Source organism: Lampetra fluviatilis, chromosome 14 (assembly GCF_964198595.1).
Source record: "Lampetra fluviatilis chromosome 14, kcLamFluv1.1, whole genome shotgun sequence".
Classification (NCBI taxonomy): domain Eukaryota; kingdom Metazoa; phylum Chordata; class Hyperoartia; order Petromyzontiformes; family Petromyzontidae; genus Lampetra; species Lampetra fluviatilis.
The window spans coordinates 7,370,172-7,386,426 of record NC_136288.1 but is presented as its reverse complement, the minus strand read 5'-3'; the positions used below and the strand labels follow the sequence as shown (position 1 = coordinate 7,386,426).

The 16,255-nt window shown below is 50.0% G+C and overlaps 1 protein-coding gene across 2 annotated transcripts; it reads left to right on the top strand.

The window, feature by feature from the left end:
* On the top strand, positions 1-13,983 carry LOC144935844 (uncharacterized). Of its 2 annotated transcripts, none has more exons than XM_078862654.1 (3): positions 1-195; positions 4,225-4,445; positions 12,497-13,983. In XM_078862654.1, exons 2-3 carry the CDS (start codon positions 4,287-4,289, stop codon positions 13,379-13,381), a joined length of 1,044 nt encoding a protein of 347 aa, XP_078718780.1. In that variant the 5' UTR covers positions 1-195; positions 4,225-4,286; the 3' UTR covers positions 13,382-13,983. The 2 variants fall into 2 exon arrangements, with proteins under 2 accessions (XP_078718780.1, XP_078718779.1); XM_078862653.1 differs by having other exon boundaries at positions 1-323.
* The last annotated feature ends 2,272 nt before the right edge of the window (positions 13,984-16,255 follow it).

The following is a 16,255-nucleotide window of genomic DNA, read 5'->3' as shown; positions in this document are numbered from 1 at the left end:
TTTTTTTTTTGTAACGCGCGTGCCGGAGTGTGGACCAACAGCTTAAATAAGACTGCGCTCTCTCCCCGTGAGACGGCGAGAGGACGCGAGGTGAGCTGGAGGCTGCTGACACGGCACGGCGCGGCACGCGACTGCCTCTATAAATACGACGGTGGCTTCAGCGAGGGTGGCTACTGCCGCCGGACGCACTGCAAAGTAAGAAGAGCCTTCTTGTTCCACGCAGCCGAGCAACCAACCTCTGCGCCTGCTGTTGTCCCTCCACCAACTTCTGTCTCCTACTGCCTCTCTCTCTCTCGCTGTCTCTCCGTGTGTGCGTCTGCAAGGTACGAATTTGTGATGGTGATCGTGACGGTCGTGATGCACTCCCGCGGCGTTTATCTTAATTTGTTAATTGCGTAATTCACGCGGGTTTGGCGCGTCTCGCTGGAAATCGTCCACTTCGTTGTAGCACGCGGCAAATGAAGGGGAGAGGCTCGGGTTGCGTGTTGTGTGTTTCTATAATCATTCTCGAACAGGGCGCAGAGGCGGGTGATCCTGCTGCTGGTGACGTTGGTGGTGGTGTGTACGTCTTTCCATAACACGCTTTTTTATTTTTTCCCCAAAAGCACCGGCAGCGTTAATCGACCGAAATTTAAAACGTGTTTTGGGCAAAGCGCCGCCGGTTTTGATTATAGGATTTGCCTAATTATATAACGTTGCGTCAAAAACAAAACGGTGTCGGGTGATGTGCGTTGTATTCAAAAGTGCCTCTTTGCAGGTGCGCGTGGAGGGGGTTTTTGGGAACCACGCTGTTTGCTCAAAGAGCAAAATGTGAATCTGCTGCTTGACATTTTATTTCGTATTAAATATCACGCAAATTAAAACATTGACAACGAACTTAACGAAATCACTTTTACACCATTACGATACAGAATATACGATAATGGACCAGAAATTAATTGATGATTACATACGCGTGAGTCTGCGCTGAATCCACAGAGCTGAGTGCGCGTGTGAGCGCGCGCGCGTGTGCGTCAGTGAACTAATTATCGTTCGTGAACACGCAATGCGATTGGTCACACAAAAAAGCTCAAATTGGAGGAGACAGGTCATTGAGATACACGGTCAAAGGGCATGAGCCCAAGCCCTATTGTAATGGATTCATTCAGTATCATTAGCGGGGGCAATGGGGGGAAAATCGTAAATTCCGCATGGTGGAGCAAATGCCCCCCTAAAGATAGATGTGGGACCTTTTATTGAACGCATCAAAGAGTAGCCCTATACGAACATTCTTAACCACGTAATGTAAATCTACTTTGCATGGCTGCATTTTATAAATTGCCAACGCTTTGTCGAATGTCATCGGCGATATCCCGTATGCAAAAATGGGTCACGCGCACAGCAGATGCACAGCGAAAGCACCGACAACAACATGGGGCAATGCAGTTTGCATTTAATACTCATCGTTGTCACTTGAAGGACATACATGTTTACAATGGGACGTGTAAATACACATATGACATACAATTAACAGGAGATGCATGTGTAAAATATATTGCAAATGTACCACCTTAATTTTGCGCTTCGCTGGGCCGTCAACCAGTAGGCACCTGGGTTTTACATTAGCCCTAAACCTTGGGTCATTTCCTTCACCCATTGGCTTCGAAATTAATCAACCCAGCACTTCTCCGTTCTGCGCAGCAGTAAATTGAGGGGTGGGGTAAACCGTGGGTGTCAGTCTATTTTTTTCTTTTCAAAACCCCATCCGTTCAACGTGTAATGGCTGGAGTTAAGGCTCAGTGTATCCTGTTGTCGAGTTTGGCCGTTCACATCGACACGAGTTGATTGATTTGAAAGGCTTAGAGCCATTACCCTCCGGCAAAATGAACGACGCAACGATGTTTTTCTGTTACCCTTCACGGGGTTAAAATATTTAAACGAAGTTTATGCTGCGGCCGTGTCCACACGTAAGGTTATGTTGGCCCCGTATCGTGCGGATCTTGTGAGCGCGAGTTGTTCCCATGTAGTGGCGTTTCTCTGAGTACTCCGGGTTTTCCTCGACTCATCATGAAAAAAAATATATAATTTGAAATAAACAATAAAGCGAAGCTATTTTGGCGGTTCTGAGCCAGTGTTTGGAAATTCCACATTCCGATGACGAGCGATGTCGTCCCCATACGCCGAGTCCTTTCATTTATTTCTACGGCGATATAATAGCCTGTCAAGCCTGCGACGACCAGATTCTGATGTAATCTCACGCGCTCTGACCACACAGCACGCTGGATGATGATGAAGACGTGATTTTGAATTTCAAGAGGCGTCTTGCTGCCGCTGCTGCGATTGTCTTTTTTCGTCGTTGGTCCATCCTCCGCACGCATTGCTCCAAATCGCGCTCTCGGAATCGTTTCGCGAGACAGAGAATCCACTACGAGACACCAGTGCGGCACCGCGTGTCACAGATGACGGGGCTTGTGATCCTTTACACAGTATGGGGGCGCGCTTGCCCGCCACGCCGCTGCACGCTGCCAATCTACGATGGGCAGAGTGGGCGTTTCTTGTGCAGACATTGACGTCAACACGCCGGCACTCGCTTTTGATCACGGGTGACGGCTCAGTCGCCCCCGACCTCGTAGCCACCCGGCACCTGGACCTGCGTTTGTAAAAACATACACCTGTGAGGTTTGTCGGCGACTGTGGAATAAAGGCAGCTATTGGTGAGCGTGATGGCATCGAAGAGAAATGTCGTTCTGATATCCTGACCTGAGCCGGCCGTGTGATTCAGCTCTTTGGGTAGTCACCCATAATCTGTGTAACTTTAAAAAAATATATATTACGTTTCTCGCGAGCTGGCCAGGAGATGGCAGTGCAAGAAGTAGGCTCGTGATTCCGTCTGTGCGAATTTCCATGGGGAGCGGTGGCGTAGCGGTTAGTGCGCTGCGCTATGAACCCGGCGACCCGAGTTCGATTCACGCTCACGGCCAACGCCGGTGACGATTATTTGAACCGGTCCTGCACCCCCCTAGGTCGACTCAGTCTCAAATGAGTACCGAATACCATGTGTAAACATCACCACCAGGGAGACAAAGGCGGCCGGGCGTGGCGCTGGCCACCCACCATATCGTGTGCCGTGCCGCACTGCATAGGTGCTCACTAACAGCACTTGCCCCAACAGTCCGTTAAGGCTATACGGGGGATCTTTGTCTTTGTCCCCGAGTGTTCCGGTTTCCTCCCACACGGAACAATCCCCTTGTTTGGCCCAAGGAGCGAAACTTCGGACATCACGACGAACAACTCAGAATTACACCGGGGAGCTTCACCGCACAACGGCGAAACCCTTCGCAGAAAACAAACACAACAAATTCTTTAAACATTTTGGAACAAAATTAATTTCAACACGAATTCCTATGCAGCATTGTTAACTAGAGCTTTCTTGGGAAAAGACGTGTCATCATCAGAAGAAAATTAATATTTCTGCAGTCCCCACTCTCCCTTAACACACCTATACCGCACTGTACTATATGATGAATTAATCCATGAGCTTCAATACCATCATATATATATATTCCAGGTGCATTTTTTATTGTTAATCGAATTGCCTCCAACTGGGTGGTAGCCTTAAGCTTCACCAAGCCTGGAATTCTGCCCAGGCTGAACCAGACCCAACACTTGCGTGCGCAATGGTGACAAAACTGATCACAACGGGAGAATGCTTGCGGGTGAGAAAACCGATTGCACTCGTTCATCCAGAAACATTCTCCCGGTGAATCTGAAGACTATTTTTTATGGAGCGTCCTGCCAAGCATTTCACAGTCGGTGGGCGGGGGGAGTGAAATTATATTACGACGAGTAATTTCATTTGAGTAAGTTGCAGATAACTTTGATGTTTGGGTTAATATCAGTTTGCAATCGCGTGTGTACGATTGCTATGTTCAGTGTGTGTTTATATCCGAGGGTGACTGCATCGTAGCGCTTTCAGATGCGCTGCTGCGGCCGTCAGGAACGCTCCTCCTTCCGATATCGGGAAGCCACTGGAGCATGTGCAAATTTTTAATCTACATTTAAAACTCATCACTTTAGAACTGATGTTTGTGTTGAGTGTGTTGTCCTTCCTCCGCACCTCCGCTTAGCGCGGTCGGCCACGTACGGTGCGAAAGAAGTTCAACCGTACACAACAGATTTATGTTTATTGTTGTTGTTGACTCTGCCGCTTCACCCCCGCCGTGCGTGCCGCTTGATTGAGCGCAGGGGTGGAGGGGAAGGAAGCAGGAGCAGGGGGAGCGGGGCGAGCGAAACAGCCGCAGGGGGCGATGGCTGCAGCGTCGTCGCTGCTGCTGCTGCAGCTGCTGCTGATGCCGCTGGTGGTGGCCACGACGACGGCGGCGGCGGCGCGGGTCGGCACCGATTGCCGCACTCGGTGCGCGCAGTGCGGAGACGACACTCGTCCAGGGGACGCGCTGCGCGCCACGGTGAGAGAGAGGGGGGGGGACACGCGCGCATGATAACGCCGCCACGGGACCAATATTAGCCGCGATCGATGTTTGTTTCTTTGAGTTTTTTTTGTAGTTTTTTTTTGGGTGGGTTCGATCATCGCGTAAATATGCAGCGTGTCTTGATTTGAAGCGTTCGTGACTGGCAGGAATACATACTCTCTGGTTCTTTGGGTAAAGTCACGTAGGTAGAAATAATAATGAAAGAAACACGACGCTTCGGGCGGACGCTTGTGTTGCCATCGAAACGTCGTGTTTATTATGTTTTTTTCTATCTACGGGACTTTGCCGAAAGAACCAGTGAGTTTGCAATGTGTCGTTAAACTCGCCACCACCCGACGCAGCCGAATTGGTTTTTCCCGCGTAGACACAACGTGACAATTAGTTACTGCGATCTTACTGGACATGTGTGAACAAAAAGAGCTTTATAGCTCATCGGATTCCTCTGGGATGAATTTATATTACGATTCTGACAACCTCCGCACTCAGTGCTCATCGTGGGGTGTGGGGTGGGTGCGGATCGCGCTACGGAACCCGGTGACCCCCCCCAGTTCGACTGCCGCTCACGGCCACCACCAAACCCCAGTGACGAGTCTTGGGGAGTCGTCTCCTAGGTCTACTCAGCCTCGACTGAGCACCGCACCTGCGCTGCGGCGTGTCGCGGGTCATCGTCGCCGCCACGAAGGGAGACGCAGGCGGTGTGGGCTCGGTTCAGGCCACCCCGACCCCCGTTCTGTGCATTGCTGCTAACTCGCGCATCACTCGCCCCAAAAGTGCTTTGAGGCTATACGGGTGATCTTTGTATTTGCAATACGGTATGTGCGTACCGTATGTAGGAAACTACACATTCGTGAATTATCTCAAAAGGACAACAATGGTTATATAAATTTTGATTGAAAGCTTTCGTGACTTGAGGGATTCATATTCTTGGTTCTTTAGGTAAAGTCACGTAGAAGGGAAATAATAAAATAATAAAAATATAAAACAATAAAATTATCACGACGTTTCGACTGCAACACAAGCAATCATCATCAGGTGTGAAATCCAAAATTTCTTGCTGTGGATTTCACCCCTAATGATGATGATTGCTTGTGTTGCAGTCGAAACGTCGTGAGAATGTTATTGTTTTATATTTGTATTATTGTATTGTTTCCCTTCTACGTGACTTTACCGAAAGAACCAAGAATACAAAGGTTTATATCCGTTAATCGGGCGGTAGGGTGGCGCTTGTGCCTTAGCGTGAAGGGACCCCCTAGGTTCGATTCCCGACTCGGGTGCTGTTCCAGGGCCTCCCCGTGCCACGCGGCTCTCGGAGGACATTTGACCATACTTCCCCGCGCTGGTCAGTGCCAAATTGGTGTAAGGCCGGGAGCAGAGACACGGACGCATAGAAGTACAGCACAACGATGCATGTTTCTGCACTGCACACTACGAAGCGCTGCATCAGCAGCAGCAGCAGCAGCCGTGGTCAATCCACTGCTGGATGAAAGCCTCCTCAATCCGTTGCCACCCTTCGCGATTCTGCGATGCAATGAATGCCACACGAGCTGATTGCACATCATACAGTGCACATATACTGCCGGCTAACACACACCGTGTACCCACACTAACGCATAGTGAACACACACGTACAAGGTATACAGCCGAACGCGCGCGCACTTACTAACACGTGTATGCAGAAGTTAAGACGAAGACATATGCCGATTAGACTTGTCGGGGAAAGGTGGTCTGGCAAACAGCAAGCCTGGCCGCCTTTGTCTCTCCAGTGCTGCGATTTGCGCACCGCAACAGACACTCGTTTGAGGCTAAGTCGACCCAACTCAGGTATATTGTTATTATTCCAACGGGAGGCCCTGGACCGGTTCAGATATTCGCCACAGATGTGAGCCATGGCCGGGAGTCGAACTCAGGTTAGCCGGGTTTTGTATCGCGCACTGCGCAAATGACTGCTCCATCACCCTACTCTATAGGAACACAAAGACAAAGACATACACATATATACTAACACGCACACATATATACAAATACACAAATACTAACATACACGTGCAGTATACACTCATGGATATAAACGGTACACTAATACACGTGTGTGGACTGTATATATATACACGCAGTATATTCACACACATGTATACTGGGTGAAAGCCTCGCCAGGTCGTAGGGGTCCGACCATACTTCACCACGCTGATCAGTTCCAATTGGTGAAGGCGTGGGGCATACACATTACGTGGGAGCATAGAGGTGCAGCATAACAACATATTTATCTGCACTGCCAGCTGATGCCTGCTAATGGAACTCCGCAAGCCTATAACAACGGTGATGAGTGTTGGTTGACCACCTAAAACGCCATCGTGTAGGGGCAACCCCGATTTAGTTTGCGAAATGGGATATGGAATCAGAGGCGACACACGGACAGACCCCGTGCGCAGTGGAGCTGTCACTCATAATCATCGTGTCACCGTCATCATCATCATCAAAGGCAAAGATCCACCGTGTAGCCTGAACAGACTGTTGGGGCAAGTGCTGTTAGCGATTAGCACCTATGAAGGGACGGTACGGCAAACGAGGGAGTGGGTTGCCAACACCACGCCCGGCCGCCTTTGTCTCCCCAGTGGCGATGTTTACACACCGCAACATGTACTCATTCGAGGCTGAGTATACCTAGGGGAGGCCCAGGACCGGTTCAAATGATCGTCACTGGGTGTTGGCTATGAGCGGGAATCGAACTCGGGTCGCAGCGCGCTAACCACTACACCACCGCTCCCCACAAACATCATAACCACCAGCTGGAGCAGTACAGGCAGCAGTAGTATTGCGAAATGCAAATCTCATGAATCGTCATTATCAGTGTCCTCATCGTCATCAGCAGGGCATTTCATGTTGCATAATGTGTCATCGTCATCACCAGCAGCAGCGGCAGTGGTAATAATCGTCTTGTGACAACACACTAATTTATCATCAGTGGCCTTGTCATCTGCAGAAGCGCGCTTGATGTTAATTCGTCATCATCGTCGGCTCCGGTGTCTGGTATCGAGTGTCGTCGTCACAATGAGCAGTCGCAGCAGCGTTTTTTGTTCTTCAAACATCACGCTTCATCTTCATGGCGCTTCATTGGCGTTGATGATTGTTATACCAAATCGTGCCTCGCCTTCACAAATTACAATGCATTATACAGTAATTTTCTTTCATTGCCACGCTAAATCATGAAACTAATCATCGTCCATCATTCCATGTCCATTGCAATAATGACTCCTGCCATCATTGCATCCAGTACTTAATTGCAGCTGAAACAATCGGGGCGTGTCGTTGGCGAGATGTGAACTACCTCGCCTGGTATGGAGAAGGTTGTGGGTTCGACCCCGACGCCTGTTTATTTCGAGTTTGCGTGTCTCTGCCCCCGTGGTCGCGTGAAATTTTTTATTCAGCTCCTCCAGGTTTTTTCCCTGCACATTTGGAAACATGCGTTTAAACAGTACTTAACTGCTATAAAAAATAAAACATTTCCACTTCGTTGAGCTATTATTTGTGATAGCCATGCAGGTCGATGCTGAAAAAAGAGTTACTACATAGCTCAGTGGGGCCTTACCTGGTCAAATAAAAAATATTTTTTTTTGCATTTCGGACAAACGCTGTTCTGGGGCAATTTTTTTGTGTGACGCCACATCCATCTCGCCTTGCTCTGCGTATACTGTGGTGTGAACCTGTTCATAGGATTATCGAACTGCTATATATTTCCTTGAATATACATACTGTTGGGTCATAATGGAAAGTCGTGCCGTGTCCTGTCGTGGTAGTCCGTGCCTTCCCCCGGCGATCGTCCCACGCCTCCACGGCAGCCTTGCAACGTTCCGCGAACACATCGAGCGAGAAGTTCAGCGCTGATTGTATCAATTACCGACACCCAGCCGCCTGCACGTATGCACAATCGTCGTCGCAACGGGTATCCGTTCATAGCGTTCGGTGTTTTATAGCCTGCCACAAATCAATTGGACGGGAATAATTAATGTGGGGGGTTTCAGAAATAGACGCGTCAATGGATAAACGACGCTGCGTCAAAGTCGCTGCGTTATCTCTAATTCGCGAACGCGTACTCAGCACACCCATTCAGACCCAGTGTGTGTGTATTCTGTGTGCGTGTACGTGCAGACTTTAAACAAACAAACAAAAAAAATCTGCGTTTGTCTAAATGCTTCCCTCTCGCCGTGTCGATGGTCCTGGTTGATTGTTTGACCATACTTCCCTATGCTGGTCCAGTGCGGGTACGTAAGGGGGCGAAGTTGGAGCCGGATAATTTCCATATTCATTTCGCCCGTGGCAAAACACGCACGGAAGACGCGCGGCTTGAGTTGACCTGTTGAGTGAGATTTGCGCGACACAATTGTGTGTGTGTCATCAACACATACACACACACATAAATATACACGCGCGCTGCTCACGGCTATATCGTTGTACCGGGGGGTGGGTGGGGGCTGCTCTTAAACCTCTGCACTTTTGCGAGCAGCCTTCCTTGAGCGCTTATGATAATGAGACACTTTATTGCAACAGGCGTTATCAGCGTCATCCACGTGGCTCCGCTGGCCACTGCATCTGTCACTGATGCGCTCCGCGCTGCGACGCCAACGACGCCAGCGTGCACACACACTGAGTGGGGAGCCGTGACGCAGCCACACCGCTCTAACCACACCGTTTAGCACGTTGTTTTGTACAGGCAGATTGAGTTTGCGGGTCCATGCGGGGCGTACGGGCGTTTCAACGCGGGCACATTTGTTTTTCGTCCGTTTGTGTGTCTACCCTTGTGATGGGACTTTGCAGGATGAACGTTGAGATGTATAAGGGCCACGGGGGTGACCAATAAGCTCTGAATTGTTCTGTGGTAAGGTAGGACTGTGACAACGGGTGAACAGGTTTCGACTGCCCGTCAAAGACGTCATCAGTAGGAGGTGGTTAATGGATTTTTCGGTGGCGGGTCTCTCCTAGATCGACTCGGCCACAAATGTACTGGGGGAAACAAAGGTAGACCCTGCTAAGTCGGCCTGAGCAGCTGCTCACGAATATAAATTTCTCAATCCGGTCCAGAATGTTACATCGGCGGTCTTTGTCAGTGGATGTCTCCGTGTGTCTCTCTCTCTCTCTGTGTGTCTCTCCATGTGTCTCTCTCTCTGTGTCTCTGTGTGTGTGTCTCTCTCTGTGTGTGTGTCTCTCTCTCTATCTGTGTGCGTCTCTCTGTGTCTGTCCCCCATGTGTCTCTCTCTGTGTGTCTCTCTCTGCGTGTGTCTCTCCCCCATGTGTCTCTTTCTCTGTGTGTGTCTCTGTGTGTGTGTATCTGTGTGTGTGTGTCTCTCTCTCTGTGTGTGTGTCTCTGTGTGTCTCTGTGTGTGTGTCTCTCCATGTGTCTCTCCCCCATGTGTCTCTCTGTGTGCGTGTGTGTATCTGTGTGTGTGTGTCTCTCTCTGTATGTGTCTCTCTCGGTGTCTGTCTCTCTCTCTTTGTAGATGTGTCTCTCTCCGAGCCAGCATTCATTCACACCTGATGACGGTTTCTTGTGTTGCAATCGAAACGTCGTATTCTATTATTTACTTTATTGTCATGCTATACGTGACTTTACCGAAAGAACCAAAGAGTAGAATATGCCTATTGACTCATGTAATCAGAAGGTTGGCCGTTACAAATTCTCAGCGCTGTGTCCATCCGAGGCTGATCCAGCGCCATGTGAATGTGACATTTTCATCACTGGCTTAGCGCTTGAGCGGAGGGAAAGCTTTAATGATGTTATGTGTGTGTGTGCGTGTATGTGATTTTTTCGGTCGTAGTTTAGTGGTAGTTAATTGAAGGTGGAGGGGTTACCAGCCCCTCGCACCCGTCCAGAGCCCCCATTTAGCCGCTGTGGTGGTCACAGACGCCATGAGGGGAGAGGCCAATCGGAATTGGCCCTCCCCCCACGGCACTGTCCACGACAACGTTGCCCGTCCGGCACCACGAGGAGGTAGGGGGTTGTAGGGGGCAGTCGCCCTCCAACAACAACGGAGGGCGGACGAGAGATGCTCACAACAACGAGCGGAGCGCCGGGTGAATAAAACACAGCAAGTTGGCACAGTAGGGGGCACAGGTGGTGCATCAGCCAGTCATCTCGGTCATCTCAGTCAGTCGACCCGTGGCACCTGCTGGGTCTGCCCCGTGACCTCCTGCCAGCGGGCGTTCGACACTTCACGTGGCCTCAAGGTGCACATAGCCTGGCACAAGCGTCGTGGTGATGTCACCGCCACTTAGTGGCGAATGGCGGTTGTTGTTGTATGTGTGTGTATATGTGTGTATGGGGAGCGGTAGTGTAGCAGTTAGCGCGCTGCACAACAAACCTGGCGACCCGGGTTCTATTCCCACTCACGGCAAACACCAGTGACGATTATCTGAACCGGTCCTGGGCCTCCCCTAGGTCGACTCAGCCTCAAATGAGTACCTGGTGCGATGTGTAAACATCGCCGCTATGGAGACAAAGGCGGCCGGGCGTGGTGTTGGCCACCCACCCCCTCGTGTGCCGTGCCGGCCATTATAGATGCTCGCTAACAGCACTTGCCCCTACAGTCTGTTAAAGGCTATATGGGTGATCTTTGTTGTGTGTGCGCATTCAAGATTAGTTTTTTTATAAAGGACAATTTATTTGCTACAATGTAATCGTGACTTTACAAGCACCTGAGCATTGATTGCAATTTTTTATGACGCATTTTCTCATGCGTTTTGCTATTTCAACGACAAACTGCATTTATAATGTGTCCCGCACGGATGCGATTTTGTCTTTAAGACCCCTTGAGCAAATAACTTAGGCGAGAGTATGAAAAATACGAAATTGCAAACATGTACGAAAATAATAGCTTCACCTTCTCATTATTTTCCGTCCAACTGCGTCAGCTGTATGCGTTAGCCCTGCGTCACGCTGTGCTTCTGCTACTTGTTGACAGAGCGAGCCCCCCCCCCACACACTTCTAGAAGAGACGAGACCTCTCAGTGGGTTCTTGCCTTGTGAAAGTAAGCCACTGATGACGCTTATGTATGTACGCGGTCGTCCAAATGCCGTCAGCTGTATCTGTACAACACGTACGAGTGGATGACACTGAACCGTAAAGGTGGGTTGGCAACATACATGCTGCACTTCTGGCCACTGACCAACCTCGCAGTGATACAGGTGGATGGCCACCTCCTGTGATACACAAGAACAAACTCTACCCCGGCTCGTTTACACGACTTGCTGAGCAATCGTCAGCTAGCGGTGGACATTTCTCCACATTGCTACGGCAGCCTCAGCGGTTGCAGAGGACGACAACCGACTGACTCGCGTAAAGTTGTGGGAAGATCAGGGTTACAGAGCGCACGCGGAGGAACGATGGCGCGCGTTGGACACCGGCGTGTTTTAAACTGCGTTGTGTTGCTTGTCAGGAGACTGTTGTGATGCATGCTCTCGTTGGTAATGAGCGACACGTGTGTTCGTCCCTGCGTATGCTGTCACCTTCATATTCCTGCATGAATTCACCCATCCCTCTTTCCACCTATCCATTAATATATCAATCAATTTATCTAAATTTTCACAATTCATACGTACATTCATGACAACATTCCATCCATCCACATGCCCAATAATCCAATTAATGCACCCAATTGGCTGTTATTCCATCCAATACACATACTTACATCCACCCTCTCATATATCAATTCTTCCATTCACCTCTACATCAATATACCCATCCCAACATCCATCAATTCATCAACATAAACGTTTATCCACCCACTCATCTACCCACCACCTATCCACCCACCCACCCATTTATTTAAACACCCATTTATCCATCCACCAATCAACCCACCTATCCACACGTCCATCCATTCAATGTTTGTGCGTACATTAATCCACCCGCCCACCATCTCACCTATCCACCCACCCACCTAGTGGCCCACTTATTGATGCATTCATCCACTCATCCACCACTCAATCAATCAAACCATCCACAAATCAACCCACATATCTGCCAACCATTCAGATCTGCACGCTGGAGTGCAGGTCAGGCCTCACGGTGGCGCAGTACTGGCGGGCGTGCCAACTCTACTTGGGCCACGACGTGGGACCCGCGTGGGTGCAGTCGAGGTCGGCGTCCGGGGTGGCCGATCCGGACCCGCCAGGAGACGAGAGCGGCCCGGGCCCCGCTTCGCCGCAGCAGCTCGACAAGAAGTACGGGGGCTTCTTTCGCCGCGTGCGCTCCCTGATTCCCCGGGCCCCCTCGGCTCCTAGGGCCCCTCTGACGGCGCCGCAGGCGGGCAGCTCCACTCCTTCCCTGGCGAGTGTGCTGGACGAAATCCGAAACTACCTGCAGACTCTGGACGGCTCCACGGCCTTGCAGCAGCAGCAGCAGCAGCAATTGAACGGCATCGTCCTACCATCCGGCGCGGCGGACAAACGCTACGGGGGCTTCGGAAGAGGCCGCTTTCGAACCAAGAGGGGTCCCGATGGCCGCGACGACGGGGGCGACCTACGGTCCGAACGGGAACGCGCCGAGGAAGCGGAAGAGGAGGAGGAGGAGGAAGAGGAAGAAGAAGACGAGGAAGAGAGGGAGGGAAACGGAGACGAGTCAGCGGCGGAGGCGGCGGGCGACGATGACGAGGGTGATGAGGACGGTGGTCAGGGGGAGGACGGGGAGGTGGCAGTGGAGCGCGCCGAGGGGCGGGCGGACGGGAAGACCGTGCAGAAACGATACGGGGGCTTCATGCGGAGGGTGGGACGGCCGCACAAAGCGTCGTGGGCCAACCAGAAGCGCTACGGGGGGTTCATGCGCCGCTTCTTCGGGGTCTCCATCCGCTCGGAGGACAGCGAAGGACCCGCAGACAAGAGATTCAGCGCGTACGCTCGACGCCGGCTCGTGCAGCAGTGAGGACGAGAAGGAGACACGGGATTCGGGAGGAGGGGATGGGGGGCCTGGGTGTGGCCCTCGTGGCTCTGTTCCCATCCTCGCTCTTAGCTTTGGAATGTGGTCATCTCATCATGCTTTCCCTACACGGGCACCCACATAGTTTACATACACGCACGCATACACGCTGAATAACACATATATGGGTCGTGCGCTTGAAATGATAACAGTGTTAACGTGATTTCGACAACAGAAGGAGTTTTTTTTTAAGTGAATCGTTTAAACTAAGATGGGTTTGCACTTACAGTTCGTTAGCTGACACTTGCTTTATACACTTACTGCAAGGGGAGTGTGTGTGTGTGCGTGTGCGTGTGTTCGCGTGTGTGTGTGTGTTGTGGCCGTGTATAGGTGTGTGTGTGTAGAAGTCCGTGTGTTCATATAGAGAGCAGCTTCCGATACCAATCTCATGTCATGTACAAAGCGAACGTCAATTAACAATCGAGCATTAATGTGCATACAAAAAAAATCGTGCGGTGAACATGCAGTGGTATATCCTTGCATCTCGTGCTAACGTTTTGTCTGTACGATGTCATACTCCGTGTGTATTATATATCGTCATGCAGGTGTACGTGTGTGGTGTCGTATTTTATCGTACGATGCGAGAAACGATTGCGAAGGTTGATATCGTCTTAGTAGAGTTTTAACAACCCCGACGCTAACAATGTGTTGGGGTTTGGGGGGTTGGGGTCTAACACGGGTCGCATGGAACCACGCACGCTGGGTGTGTGCGCCTCGCCAAACAGGATGCTCCGAAAAGTTTCCCTTGTAATGGTATCTGGACCAAATGTTGTTGAGCATGCATATGTTGACTGCATACAGAAAGCATGCACTATATGTTACTTTTTTTAAAAATAAAAATGTCATGTTTACTAATGCAGTTACCTACACCCCGAACGCACGCACGCAGCGCACGCACGCCAGTTTAATACATTTAAATTGAGGCCGCGCAATTGCGCGAAGGACAAACACTTCGTGTTGATAAGATTCGAGCAGGGCCTGAAACAGACAAATTTAACTGCCAAGTTAGAGTGTGTAATCTTACACGTGCGCTGGAGCGGCTACGTATCTCTTTGGCAGCCAAGTGGTGGAAATTACACATTCTCATGGCAGGGGACCCCGGTTCACAAAAGAACATAAAGAGGTCGACCACTCACTGTTGACTTTCTGCAAAGTGATACTTATTCATATTCTTGGTTCTTTCGGTAAAGTCACGTAAGAACCAAGAATATGAATCCATGCAGTCACGAAAGCTTTAAATCGAAAAAAGAAAGTGGTACTTGTTTTATCCGAGAGTTCAATGATGATGAGTCCACGAATAACTTAATCCAACGATGCGCTTTTCAAAGTTTGTTTCGGAGTTTACTGTGTGCATTCCGATAAAGAGACCCGTGGTCTTTCTTCACGCAGGGTTTGGTCCGTTGCTGCAGAAGTGCATCCCGGTGATGATCTCGTATCGGTACTCAACATCATCATGCGATACGAAAAAATACATCCGTAAAAACCAGAGCTTAAGCATTAAAAAGTAACCCAAAATAAGCATTGCTTGAATACAATTTTACATCCAATTTTTCGTTTCGATTTTTCCACCTGTCAATCCACTGCTGGATGTTCAGCGTGGCGCGGTGAAGCGATTTGAAGCGGTGGTGATGCCATCGGCCGATTCCGATGCCTCGCGCCACCGATGCCTCGCCGTGCTTGAGACTCAAACTCAGGTGGCTGGCTTCTTGGACCAGTGCGCGAATCCCCGCGTCATCGCCGCAGCCCTTCCACTTGCTAGCGGGTTAAACTGGCGAATATTTTAAACAGGAGTAGCGTCGTCAACAAGTGGATCGTGTGCTTGGTAAACGTTCAATTCGTCACGCCGGCCGTGTGTTTTAAACAGCGACCGGTCCCGTCTGAACATCTCTTCTGTGTCGATCCACATCAGCTCAAGCCTCCCGTAGACACCGTGAACCACGTGTGGCCACCCCCCGGCTCTGGACACGCTGCCCCATGCAGCTCACTCCTGCCTGCTTCCCTCTTTCGTCTCTCTCCCTTCCTCCTCTCATCGTCTCCCTCTCAAGCCGGACATCATGGCCCGATTGATTCCTTCTCCTCTTCCTCCCCGTTTTGCTCGGCGCTCCCTCCCTCGTTCTTCCTGGCTCCCTCGTCTCGAGCCGTGGCCTTTTGGCCCCCCTCTTGCGGACTTCCTTACCCTGCATCCCTCCCCGCGCATCTTTCGCTGCCTGATATTGTGTCGCCACTGACTCTGCTCCGCTTTCCGTAGGTGCTGCGCCACGGATGCAAATAAAATTAAAAGTAATATTTTAAAAAGATTGTTTTTAAACACGCTTTAATGAAATGTACCCTACTCGTAATGACAGAACTCCACGACTCCAGGAAGTGGCCCCGAAGCTTGCCATAACGTAAGGGGGGCCGTGGCAAATTACAGCCAACGTCAGTTGAGCGTGGACAATTAGACCCAAGCCGAAACATAACATATGAAAATGAATGTTAAAAAATATTTTTTTTGATAGAATATTGTATTGTCATCAGTATGACATAAGTATACCAAGTTTGCAGTCGATACCACATTGGAAAGTGGGTTAAAAATTAGTTACAAGATTTGAGAATACGACAACAACAACAGACAGAGTGAGTTAAATAAACACGTGTAATAATAACAAAAAAAAGCGTGCATCTCAAACCATCTCATCCGGCCAACTCCGAGAATGACTCGTGTAATTAATGAGCTCATCTTAACTGGCGATTATAAGTTTTTTTAGGTAAATAAAAAAAATGCACTGAAAGTGTTTAGCAGCAACAACAACAAAGCCACTGATGAGTAAGCAAGAACCA